The sequence below is a fragment of the Nannobrachium achirus genome (assembly GCF_963921795.1).
Source record: "Nannobrachium achirus genome assembly, chromosome: 3".
In the NCBI taxonomy this organism is placed as follows: Eukaryota; Metazoa; Chordata; class Actinopteri; order Myctophiformes; family Myctophidae; genus Nannobrachium; species Nannobrachium achirus.
This window is the reverse complement of record NC_137812.1, coordinates 71,140,686-71,154,765: the sequence shown is the minus strand read 5'-3', so window position 1 is coordinate 71,154,765 and position 14,080 is coordinate 71,140,686. Positions and strand designations below refer to the sequence as shown.

The window sequence follows — 14,080 nt, the reverse complement described above, 5'->3', positions numbered from 1 at the left end:
AAAGGGACATTTTATTCCCACCCCACATCGACGATATCTTTGAAAAATAAAATCTATCATCGCAAACCTTTTTTTATAATCGATCAAATCGATTGGTTCGATTAACCGCCGCACCCCCCCTATATAATGTCAGAATCGATAAAAACAAACAAACAACAACCAAAAATCTCTGTCAGTCTCCGAGTCCAAGGCTACAAGGTTTTTATTTTATTTTAGGGTCGCGTTGTTTTCCCCCTCTCTAAAGCATGATTCATAATTCGTCACGAATAGCCGACCTACAAGCCCACAAAGTGTCGCGAACGCAACGCTTTGTGGGCTTGTAGGTCGGCTATTCTCTTGCCCGTTCTCGGCGACAGTGGCCTCCAACTGGTTCTGGTCCATAGTGTTAGAAGTTCTCCTTAACCCTATGTCACCGATGATCCCTTGTGCTCAGAGCCCTCTCGTCTGACGTACAAATAAAACATACACTTTCGCAACTCACCAAAACAAAGACGTCTTTAGGGAGTTGTTGAAAGCCTACTTTCCTTAGTGGGAACACTCTTGAGCCCCCCCACACCTCACGTCTAAAATACACTTTTCTATTGACAAGATCTGAAGTGAAGTAATTAAAACATTTTTTTTTTTTCTTCCTGTGAAATATTTCGTTTTCTGGCCAAAAGGTGTATATTAGATGTGAGGTGGGGAGGGCTCAGAGTGTTTCCACTAAGGAAAGTAGGCTTTCAACATCTTAAAACAGGCTTTGTTTTGGTGAGTAGCAAAACTGTATCTTTTTTATTTATTTTTCTTACTACAGACGAGAGGGTGCGCAGCCTTTCCTGCGGGCGCAAAGACTCATCGTCCCATACTGTCCTACAAAACCAAAGTGCAGTAACTACGTTTTTGGGCAAACAAACTTATTTCTGTATCCAAAAGGTCAAATTAGCCTTTGTGATTTTGGGGGTACACATTTACCTCAAGAACAGATATGCAATCGTAGTTACTGCACTCTGACTTTGTGGGGCAGCATAGTGTTAAAGGAGTAGTTCACCCACAAAATGACTTTTTTTCTATTGATTATTCACGCCATAGAGACTTCAGTTCAATAATATGTTTTTGTATTTTTCGCATTCCTAAGACAAGAAAATGCTTTTGGGTCCCCATCCGGAATCAATGGGCATAAATTTACTATTATCAATTTTTTGTCTAAGGAATGCGACAAATACAAAAAAAATATTATTGAACTGAAGTCTCCATGGGGTAAGTAATCAATAGAAAATAAGTCATTTTGGGGGTGAACTACTCCTTTAAGGAGAACTCCTCCTAGCGCTACGGACCAGACATCAGAGCCTCTAAAGCGTGTGAACCCCGGTCCTCCTATCAGACGTCCCCGCAGTACCCGGAGTCGCTGGACAGCTGCGAGTTGGAGCTGCGCGCCGAGGACAAGGAGGACGAGGAGTTCCAGATGTCCAGGTTCATGTGAGGCCCGAACGGGTTGAAGCTGCTGTACTGCAGCTTCTGCTGCTGCTGCTGCTGCTGCTGCTGCTGCACCTGCACTGGACAGGAGGGGGCGCCGCTGAGCGGCTCCCTGCTGCCGCCCACCACGCTGCTGCTGCTGCCTCCGAAGGGCGAGGCCACGGAGGCGGAGCCAGAGGAGGAGGAGGAGTAGGGCGGAGCCACGGGCGACACAGGGGAGATGGGGGCGGATCGGTCGGAGTGGGCGTGGTGGAAGGCGTGGCTCTGGTAGGGCTGGCTCTGGGGAGTCCAGATGGAGCCGAACAGGCTGGACATGGGCGAGAGACTACGGGTTCCATAGACGTATGGCTGGAGAGAGAGAGAGAGAGAGATATTAATAACAGGCTGGACATGGGCGAGAGACTACGGGTTCCATAGACGTATGGCTGGAGAGAGAGAGAGAGAGAGAGAGAGAGAGAAATATATTAATAACAGGCTGGACATGGGAGACAGGCTGCAGGTTCCAGAGAAGTATGGCTGGAGAGAGAGAGATGGGGGATATGTTAATATTAATTAACCCATTTAGAACGGGTACACATTATTCTGTATCAGTATTTTATGCTTTAACTATTGAAAAACAGCAGATATACAAGCTCGCAGCGCGGCACTCGGCTTGTAGAATAGATCTGCTATTTTTTTTAAATCGTGAAAATTCGAATTTTGACCCGATTCTATAAGTGTCTTTTGAATCCTTCTAAGGTTTTTTGAAAAAACCTATGTTTCTATGTCAGCAATCTGGCCAGCCATCGTCAAAGAAAAGGTCCTTTTCACTTAAATGGAGCTCAGTTAGTCTGTTCTTGAGAGACTACTATGTCAGTGGTTTTCAAATCTTTCCATGTGAAGGACCCCCAAAATGATGTATTTGGCCACGGACCCCTATCTCAAAATATTTCTTTCCAGGGACCCCCCAGAAGCAATATTTGAGTTACAAACGTTCGCTTTGAAAATACATATATTCAAAGATTTGCACACATTTTCACGACTTTTTCAAAAATAGCAGATCTACAAGGCACTCGGTGCCGCGCTACGAGCTTATAGATCTGCTATTTTTCAATAATTCTAGGCCTAAATGGGTTAATAACAGGCTGGAGGAGGGTGGAGAGAGACGGAGGGGTTGAATTAATAACTGATCTGTTGGTTTTAAAGCTAAAACTAATCTCCTGACTGGACTGAAAATGTTCGTTAGGCCGTCCCAATCTTCTATTTGTGAAACAAGTGTCAATCAAGACTTTTATTTGTCACATCACCTGTTTGCAGTTGTAAAATAAGAGGGTGAAATTCGTAATTTTGTTGGGTTGTGTGTGAGCTCCATCATTTAGATGTTTTCCAGAAAGGGAGAAAAAGAAATATGAGAGGGAGGGGGGGGGGTCACACGTTTTTGAGCGTTGGTAAACCGCTTCGAGTGGCTGTGCGTTTTGCCATAGCAATGTGTTTTCCTCAGCATTTTGCCATAGCAATGTGTGTGTGTGTGTGTGTAGCCACATTACATCATATTACATCACCAATTATCTGTAGCCACTATCTGTAGCCACTTTTCCTCAGCGTTTTGCCATAGCAATGTGCGTGTGTGTAGCCTGTATTACATCACCAATTACCAATTGAAGACGTTATGCAAGCACGACCACTGCTCACTTCACATTGGGTGTGGTTTTTTTTAAACTTTGCCAAGCAAAGTTATGACAAAATAAAGCCTTTTTAAAAAATATAAAACTCAAGTGCCTTGGATGTTTCTTAAGCTCCCCCGTTCTTAACACTTGGATGTCAGCCTACAGTACTACTACAAGGATGTCAGCCTGCAGTACTACTATAAGGATGTCAGCCTGCAGTACTACTATAAGGATGTCAGCCTACAGTACTACTATAAGGATGTCAGCCTACAGTACTACTACAAGGATGTCAGCCTACAGTACTACTACAAGGATGTCAGCCTGCAGTACTACTATAAGGATGTCAGCCTGCAGTACTACTATAAGGATGTCAGCCTGCAGTACTACTATAAGGATGTCAGCCTACAGTACTACTATAAGGATGTCAGCCTGCAGTACTACTATAAGGATGTCAGCCTGCAGTACTACTATAAGGATGTCAGCCTGCAGTACTACTATAAGGATGTCAGCCTGCAGTACTACTATAAGGATGTCAGCCTGCAGTACTACTACAAGGATGTCAGCCTGCAGTACTACTACAAGGATGTCAGCCTACAGTACTACTACAAGGATGTCAGCCTGCAGTACTACTATAAGGATGTCAGCCTGCAGTACTACTATAAGGATGTCAGCCTACAGTACTACTATAAGGGAAAGAACGTAGATGTGTTGACCTACAATCGAACCCACTCCAAAGAGCACCTGTTTTCAGTTTCTGGTAACTACGGACCCACTTCCTTGTCTGTTTATTCAGTACAACATGTTGTCATATTGTTGTACTGTCATAACAAAGTGCAGAAGAGCTCAGGGGCGTCAATTGGGTATGGCAGGGGTATGCAGTTGCCATACCCTGGGTTCAGGGGGGAAAATAAAAGTTACTTTTAAATATAAATACATGAATGTCTCTTTGTCTATCTGTGCTGGTTATTATGTTGTTAAAATACAGTAAAATAACTACAAATGCAAAATTTTACAAAATGGTCACTTCAACAAGGTTTTATAATTGTATTCTCCACATTATTGTTAATTGTGGCACATTTACTAACATGCCAAGTTTAGCTGCACTTGAACAACTGTTCCAGGCTGCCACATCCAGCCCAAGAAACCGTAGAAACGGGGGGAAAAAAAGAAAATGTACTTCTCAAAATGAATGAATCATGCCTGTTGATAAGGTATGGCAACATGACTGGTGTCTTGAACGCGCGCCTTCGCGCGCATTCAAGACACCAGTCATGTTGCCATACCTTAGCTTTTTCTGAACTGACGCCACTGGAAGAGCTACTCTACCGTAGCGTTCGACCACCAACTGCTGCTGAGCACAAAGCAGAAGGGAAGTCACTCAACCACAGGCTGAGAGGAGCTTCCTCCTTTTCTATGTGAGTAAGATAACCAACCACACGTACAGTTTATTAACTTCCTGGAATAATCTGACCCTTTATCTGTCAACCACACTCTGATGGTCAACATCATTTACATCATAGTCATATTTGACTGTTTATGAGGTCACACACAACAGGCTAAAGCCCTTTGCACACAGGACAATTGCGTTTTTTTCGTTTGCTGTATGAATAAAACGCATTGGATTTGGTGTGCAATGCTGTGCGGAATCGGCGCTGCGGATCCCAAAAGGAGTCATAAAAGGAGTGATGAGTTTTTTACCGCATGCGACAAGACGCACGAATCGAACTGGGTTCGATCGAGAAAAAAACGCACGGCGGCAGCCACTCGTCGCACGGCTAATTCGGAGCCGGTGTGCATGAGGTCGTAGAGAATCATTGTTTTCTTTTTAAAAAGTGAAATTGTCCGTTTTATCCGCACGGATAAACGCGCCTGTGTGCAAAGGGCTTAAAACGGGTGTATTTTTTGTCTTGGACAGAAACAGCCACAAAGCAGAGTCCTGATACTTTTATTGATACAATGAATGTTATAGACATTATAATGTTTCTGTTTCTTAAGCACAGCCCACCCTGACAAGCACTTGGAATTAGTTGAGGCATTATATTTAGTTTCACTCGGTTCCACAGATAAATATTGTGAAAATAGCTGTCTGCAAGCTCATCAGCTTTGATGCGGTAATGGTCTTTTTAATGGTATTAAAAAGGTCTTAGAATACACTAAATTGTCACTTTACTCATCTTGGGACAAAATAAATAAATAAATAAAAGATAATGGGGACCCACAAGTTGAGAACCACTCGACTAAACGATGGGGATGGTTCAATTGCAGACCTGGTTCCGAAGTTTAATGAGACCTGGAAATCAACAAAGTTTCTGCTCATCGAGACTTTGGGAGACCATGAAGTGCTGATAAAACGGTGTGGATTGGATTCTTACCTTGCTGCCCATACAGGGGGTGGTCTCCCAGGCAGAGGGGGGGTCCGGGGGGCTGTCGTCCCCCCAGCTGGCCTGGGGGGTGTAGGCACTCGGACCGTCCGGACACGTGAAGCCACTCTGCAGGTCTCCGTTACCTGGACAGGAGGAGACACACACACACAGTCATTGGGTTTGGTTAGGATGTTTTAAGACAGTGGTTTCCTACTTGTTTTTACCCCCTGCCCTTCTTACATCTGACAAAACTGATGTCACTCATTCATTTTCAGTGGAATGAAGATACAAAGATACAGGCTTTTTTTTGTAAAACTATTGAAACAGACACAAAGCTACAGTCTAACATTTATTTTCAAAGGAAGCCAGCGACATGAAGTACAATTCTTCAACTGCAGCTACAAATCTACAAAATAAGTGTCTATTTCCATTCACCTTCACTCTAAATATTGAACCAATGGAAAGTATTAGCTTGCAACTAAATAACTACATCCATTGGAAAACTGGTTCTTTTTTTTCCATTTCCTAAAAAGTACAATTCTTTGTTTTGGTTTCTAGCCATACAGTAAGGATTTACTAGAAACTTTGTTGAAGAAAAGTGCAATTATCTGCTAACAGCTAGCCTCAAAATGACAGTGATATCATACTTCATGTGACATATCTAGTCTGTGTTGTTGATTGTAGTGAAAGAAAGTGCTGGTGACCCTATAACATGTCCTCTCCTGCCACCACCAGGCCAAACAGGGGAGTGTTTTTTGGACCTCGGCATAGAGCAGAGGTCTGCCCTCCACTGACAGAATTCTTCATTTCATGTAAACATGATTTTTCATGGCCTGAACTCACAACAAGTCAACGAAAACAACTGCATGTTTTAAAGGGTGAATTATAGACTTGGAAATGGTTTAAATACAGGCTATTTAACACAGTAAGACCTGGAATTATTTAACACTTTAGCCATTGAGAAATAGCAGATATACAAGCTCACAGTGCGGCAATAGCTTAGATCTGCTATTTTTTTTAAAGTCGTGAAAATGTGTGCAAATCTTTGAATATATGTATTTTTAAAGGGAACATTTGTAACTCAAATTTTGCTTCTGGGGGGTCCCTGGAACTAAATAATTTGAGATGGAGGGTCCGTGGCCAAATACATATCATTTTGGGGGTCCTTGTGTGAGCACCACTGACATAGAAACATAGGTTTTTCAGAAACCTGTTAAGATTTAGGAATAATTTGTAGAATCGGGTCATTATATTCAAACACTTGCTCAGATTGTCATGATTTTTCAAAAATAGCAGCTTGCTCATTCTTCTTACTGCTGCTTTGTGCTCTGCTCAACGAACTGAGTCCACCTGTGGGCTCTGTTTCTATACCATTCCCCTATGGGCATCTATTTCATTCCCTGTAAGATCTATTATTCTAATCATATTTCATGCTTACAGGGAATGTATGGATGAATGCCTTGACGCCAAAAATGCTTATACATATTTATGCTCAATACATTATATTTATTCGATCCAAGAGCTGTCTGACTGAAATGCTCAAAATGTCAGACTCCAAAACACACTTTTCTCTCGAAGCATAACAAGTAGGTTGGGAGTGGCTTATTGTCTGTATCAGCCATTAACAGTCTGTCCCTGTTACAATGTGCTAGAACCCTGGGAGATGGATTGCTGAGGTGGAGCGCCACACCTACCACCAGCTCCCAGTACTTGCCGCATGCCTTGCTGCACCCAAGCCGTGCTACTCATACACTGAGTTGGCGGTGGCTGGGATCGAACCCATGACTTTATGGTCCAAAGGCGAGAGCTCTACCGACTGAGCTACGTGGACACTAATGACCAAACTGACCATTGTACTACTACTGAGTGCTATAGTTACCAGTCATGTATTATAATGTATTTAAAAAAGCATGAGTTACCAGTCATGCATTATAATTTATATACTACTATAATTTGTATACTACAGTATAGTTACCAGTCATGTAGCTTCCTGGCTCACAGGGGCTGTAGGAGGTGTTACACTGGCTGCTGTTACCCGTACTGGAACTGCTACTGGGACTGGTAGTACTCCAAGGAAACCTGGAAACACACCGCATTCAAATATCAATACAACACTTCATGAAACAGTAAACAGAGCTCTTTACCGGGTTGATACAATGAAAGAAGCTTTACTCACAAACCCCCCCCCACACACACACACACACGCACACGCACACGCACACGCACACACACACACACACACACACACACACACACACACACACACACACACTAGGGCATTCACGAATAGTGATTTTTAGTATTCGAATTATTCGACCTCAAAGTATTCGAATAGTCGAATATTCGACAGGACTGGCCAAACTGTCAAATATTAAGTAAACAAGGCATTGCGAGGCGTTGTGAGCATGTAGATCTGCTATTTTTTTTAATTTATCTGTGGAACCGAGTCACATTAAATGTAATACCTACAATTCCAAGTGCTTGATAGGGTTCTTATGACTTCCTATCTAGCCAAGCTTTATACATCATGAAGAAATATATATATTTTTAAAGATAAAACAATAACAAAATAAAAATAAAATAAGCGAATATTCGACTTCGGTGAACAGCGTCGAATAGTGGCTTTGATATTCGAATATTCGGTGAATGCCCTAACACACACACACACACACACACACACACACACACACACACACACACACACACGCACACACACACACACACACACACGCACACACACACACACACACACACACACACACACACACACACACACACGCGCGCGCACACACACACAAACACACACACGCGCACACACACACACACACACACACACACACACACACACACACACACACACACACACACACACACACACACACACACACACACACACACACACACACACACACACAAACAGAGAGAGTGTGAGAGTTGTGTACCTGTTGTAGGGGCCGGGCGCGGCAGGCTGAGGTAAGTAGGCGGGAGGACATTCACTGGTGTTGTATCTGAACTCTGTGGTGAGAGGAGACGACCAGGACGTCATCTCCCCAGGAAAACACTGGACCGACAGGTCTGTGTGGGAAGAGAGAGAAGACATATGGACATGAGTTTACTGTTCTGAGCTCACTCTTTGTGGGCACTAACTAGGGGTGTAACGATATAGTAACTGTATCGAAATATCGTTTTTAACTTAAAAAATCGAAGTATATCGAAATGAAAACAGATAAAATCGAATCGTATCGTTTTATTTTGTATCGTATCGTATCGATAGTCCCTACTTGTGCATTGTATTTAGCATTTTTAAGAAGAACAAATTAAAAGGAGGGGTTTAATTACTTTTCCTTTCCATATAGCTACACTGGTCTATCGATAAATGTGTGTTCATGTCAAGGTGCAGGTTTGTCAATATACAATGTCCATGTATTTGGCAGATAATCACTGTTTACTTATTTATATCCATAATAATACATGTTTCCCTTAAAACCTGCACTATCCACACCTTTCACACATTTAATTTCTTTGATAAATAGTTACTATATCGATTTTAAATCATTGAATCGAATCGTATCGTATCGTATCGCCAGGAATGAACCAATATCGTCCATGTATCGTATCGTCAACCATGTATCGTGATATGTATCGAATCGCTATTAAAATGTATCGTTACAACCCTAGCACTAACTCTCTACGTTGTCCTCAGACGAGCCCTTCGTCCGTGTCGCCAGTCATCTCCGTTCTCCATACTTCTGGCCAGCCTGTCACTTTGGGAGCAACAGAAAGCTCCTGTTGTAAGAGTAAAGGGATTTTGTGTTGTATATTGGATATTTTAATGTATTGTATCTTTTTATTTATTTTGTTGCCCCTATCCATGCCAAACTCCTCCTCCTTGGCTGCCAAACCATAACCTCCACATTTCTCACATGATTCTTGCAAAACACATTTTTGGACACTGCTCCAACAGAATTCGCCCTAAAATCACACAAAGCGGTACACAGTATCTCTAAAGTCATGTCATCAACATGGATCTGTCCCATTTCCCATATTCCCTCCTGATTGGCTACCATTGCCCTCTAAAGTTTGTGTATGCCTGCCGGTCGCTTATCGCCCGACTAGGGAGTCTTACTGGTTTATTTTATTGTTTGGATCCAATGTTTTATACGATTATGTCAATATAGTATCTAACCTAGTATCAAACCTTTTGGGCACCCCTATAAATATTGTATTAATTAATAGCACCTTAATAGCACCTTATATTTGTGGCATATTTTACGATTACTGTACCTTTAGCAGAACTGTATGATCTAACAATTGTTTTATCAAAGATATTCAACTTTTTCTTATTCATTATCCCATTTAGGCCTAGGATTATTGAATGCTTTAACCAGTGAAAAATAGCAGATATACAAGCTCACAGCGCGCTGCAAGCTTGTAGATCTGCTATTTTTGAAAAAAGTCGTGAAAATGTGTGCAAGTCTTTGAATATTTGTTTTCAAAGCGAACGTTTGTACTGTAACTCAAATTTTGCTTCTGGGTGGTCCCTGGAACTAGATATTTTGAAATGGGGGTCCGTGGCCAAATAAATATCATTATCACATGAAAAGGTTTGAGAACCACTGGCATAGTAGTCTCTCAAGAACAGACTAACTGAGCTCCAGTCGACGATGGCTGGCCAGATTGCTGACATAGAAACATAGTTTTTTTCCCAAAAAATCTTAGAAGGATTCAAAAGACACTTATAGAATCGGGTCAAAATTCTAATTTTCACGATTTTTCAAAAATAGCAGATCTACAAGCTTGCAGCGCGGCACTCGGTGCCGCGCTGTGAGCTTGTATATCTGCTATTTTTTTATATTTAAATCATAAAATATTGCGTCATAATGTGTTTAGGCCTAAATGGGTTAATATAAGATGATGACGACAGCGTCTACATCTGAGTGAATTGGTGTGTTATTGAGTAAATCACAAAAGGAGGTACCGGTATACTGCATGATTCAGGGCTTGTAGCATACATTCCAAATATTATCCCATTATCTCGTGGCACCCCTGGACTTCCGTCAAAGCACCCCAGGGTGCCTGGGCAGTGGGCACCCACTTTGAAAACCCCTGATCTAACTAACTGGGACACACGCATGATAGTAGCTTCTTGGTTGAACCTGTGATCCTATAGTTTAATAGGGCACTGCACTGTCTCTCTGCATTCTACTGTATGAGTTTACCTTGCTTATTATAAGTCTGCTAAATGCCTACATTATCATAATCAATTAGTATTGATTAGCTTCATTAACTGTGGCATTTTGTTTACATCAACAGCAATATTCTGATAGCATCATTAACCCCATTAATTAACAGATTATGATAGATGAGATTAGGCATGATGAAATCAAGACAAGTAAATCTTACGGTATCCTATAGCATGTTTCAAACACAATTCAAGTCAAATCTATTTTACTTTAGTGCCAAAGCACAACAGATACAGTATAATATAAAACTGATGCTGATAATTGGGTGATCCTGATTATGATTATGATTAAATGAAAATATATTTTCTGTTTAACAAAGAGCTAGAGAGAGCGCTTTTACTGAACAAACACTCTCTAGCTATTATCACAATATAGAACTTTAACCTTTTAAAGGGCCTACACCATGCTTTTAAAACTATATTTTTTGTATAAATATATGCTCAAAATTGAGTCTTAGACAGGTTTTAACCCTCAACAAACACTCTGACCATTCTTTTTGTTTGTTCTAGCTCTACTATAATGAGGCTCTCCAGCTGCAATACCAAAACGGCCTCTCTTTGCTCAGGGGCGCATCTAGTGGGGTTTTTCCAGAAAAAAAAGAAGTTTTTTGAAAAAAAAGAAGTTTTTGAAAAATAAAAGTTTTTTGAAAAAAAAAAGTTTTTTGAAAAAAAAAAGTTTTTTGAAAAAAAGTTTTTTGAAAAAAAAAGTTTTTTGAAAAAAAGTTTTTGAAAAAAAAGTTTTTTGAAAAAAAAGTTTTTTGAAAAAAAAATTTTTGAAAAAAAATTTTTGAAAAAAAAAAATTGAAAAAAAATTTTTTGAAAAAAAAAATGTTTTTGACTTTTTGACAGTTTTTGAAAAAAAAATGTTTTGAAAATTTTTTTTTTTGAAAAAACATTTTTTTTTTATTTTTTATTTTTTTTTACTCTGAAAAAAAAAAACGGGAAACGCGTGTGACGTCACATGCGTCAACTCTCAGAACAGCACTGTTCTGAGAACCCGTGGAAAGCTTTTCATCTCTGTCTTCCCAAAACCAGAGAAAGACACAATGTACAGAAATAGGACTTTGTGAGGATAGAAGGTGCCAGTGGGACCCCAAAAAAAGGTTTTAAAATTGAAAAAGTGAAAATTCATGGTGTAGGTCCTTTAACACATTTCTAGTTTTAGTTTTAACCACATAACGACCTCACTTACAGGACATTAAAAGCAGTGTTGCCAGATTTTGCGAGAGATATAAGCAAGCAATGATGTCCCAAAAGAAGGGACCTACAGTATAAACCAGACCACCAGAACCCTATTACTGTAACTCGGCTATTCAAAAATATTGCTAAGTACTGTAGCCTACATGGCAACAAATACCCCAAAAGGGGTTCCCGTCTTGAAGCCGAAGGTAAAAACTCCAAAAGGGGTTCCCCCCTCTACTAGTTCAGTAACTTTAAACTAAATTAGGAAACAAGCTAAAAACTGCATCACCCACAACTACCAAAATCTAACACGCTACTTTAAAGAAAAACAAGACCAAAGTCACTTATAACAAGCGGACATGGCAAGAGTGATTAAAGCAGTTTTTCAGAGCTGTATGAGACACAAATCAAAGTGATAAACTCACCAGTAGAGAGCGCTCCAGAGAGCACTCCATCACACATGTCCTTCATCACCTTCACTGGCATGGTTCCAATGTCAAGTAAACTACAAACTACACACCCTCCTACTGCTCAGCCCTTATAAGGCCCTCAACATCCTGGCTCCTCCCCCTACCTGCTGATCTGACCCCTCCTCCTCTACTGACCCTTCCTCCTCTACCGTCATCATCATCATCATGGCCCCTCCCACTACCTCCCATTCCAAAATACCATTCTGAAACGATACGTCTTAACCCATTTAGGCCTAGGATTATTGAATGCTTTAACTGTTGAAAAATAGCAGATCTACAAGCTCGCAGCGCGGCACCGAGTGCCGTGCTGCGAGCTTGTATATCTGCTATTTTTCAATATTTAAAGCATAAAATAATAATACACAATACTGTGTACCCGTTCTGAATGGGTTAAAAACACTCTGCAATTCAATTAGTAATGATTCATGTAGTGATAGCGGTATTATTAAAAACACAGCCGTGTAAAACAAACAGCCAGGGAAACATAACTTATGTGGGGTTTTTAAGTGGTGGTTCTCAGATATATTCATGTCAAGGTTACGTCCCCTTAATTAATGTTTTATGTATTTGTCAAAAGACACTCCTGTCTGAGAATATTTTGTGCCAGGGTTTAATTGTTAGTTTATTGTCACAACAACAGAACCCTCGCTAAAAGCCCCAGGACAAAAAACCACTCGTCCGAGACAGTTTGCCCTCCTGGCCCCCAAACTGTGGAATAAACTCCCTGGCCCCCAAACTGTGGAATAAACTCCCTGTCGCACTTTAGAACAACGGACTCACTCGCTCGCTTTCGCCGTGGACTGAAGACTCACCTTTTCAGACTCCACCTAAACCCATAGCACTACTGTAACACTCAATGACCATACAGGAAGCTAGTTAGCATTTGTTTTTAGGTTTTTTTAGAATCCTTTTTTCTTTACTGATTGTATTGGTTTTCCAGATTGATATTCATATGCATTTGTAATATATTGTTGTTGATGTTCTGACATGTTATCTTGTTTATTATAGTGATGTATTATCTGCTTATTGTAAGTCGCTTTGCGATTAAAAGCGTCTGCTAAATGCCTAAACTGTAAACTGTAAACAAAGGTTTACAGTTACAAAAGTAAAAAAAAAAAAAAAAAAAGGGTGAAATAGTTTTCTTTTTTTTTGTGCACGCTCAATGCAACCTCCCCAGAAACCCTCACGACTGGGGTGACCGGTCTTTCTGGGGGGTGACGGTTCTAGGGGTGACAGTTCAGTCACCACCCGTCTCTCTGTGAAACTCACCCTGGACCCCTCCTTCCAAACCCACCTCTTCAGACCTGCCAATCCCACCCAAACCCACCTAACCTGTTTCCTAACAAGCTAATGGACGGGCTTCAAGTTGCAACTGTAACACTTTTTCTTTAAAGGTGCAATAAGAAAGTGATTCAAATAAGTCTCTGCTGTATATTCTGATAGTACTCATTGCTGTATAGAGTGTTTGTTCAGTAACAGGGGTCTCCCTGTTTCTCCAAGTCTTTAGCAGACAGAAAAGGCATTTTCAGGTCGGAATATCCTGTTCTTGTTCATGATCAACACTACTTGACAAAATCATATTGGTAAACCTCCTCCAAATAATTTTGGGGGGTCCCCAGATGATTAACTTAATGTGCAACATTGTTTTCTCACTCAACAGTAAACAAACCAACATAAAGTGTATAGAGGTTATCTACAAAAAAGTGACAATTTAGGGACTTTTTA

The 14,080-nt window shown here is 40.8% G+C and overlaps 1 protein-coding gene across 1 annotated transcript in view; it reads right to left on the bottom strand.

Moving 5' to 3' along the window:
• Positions 1 to 344: 344 nt before the first annotated feature.
• tmem131l (transmembrane 131 like) overlaps positions 345 to 14,080 on the bottom strand; it is a 120,022-nt gene continuing 106,286 nt past the window's right edge. Inside the window, exons 32-35 of the mRNA XM_080721259.1 lie at positions 8,404 to 8,536; positions 7,437 to 7,540; positions 5,471 to 5,604; positions 345 to 1,800 (exon numbers count right to left, since the gene is read on the bottom strand). Of these exons, the coding sequence (XP_080577385.1) occupies positions 1,357 to 1,800; positions 5,471 to 5,604; positions 7,437 to 7,540; positions 8,404 to 8,536 (815 nt within the window). The 3' untranslated portion in view covers positions 345 to 1,356. The remainder of the gene's footprint in view (positions 1,801 to 5,470; positions 5,605 to 7,436; positions 7,541 to 8,403; positions 8,537 to 14,080) is intronic.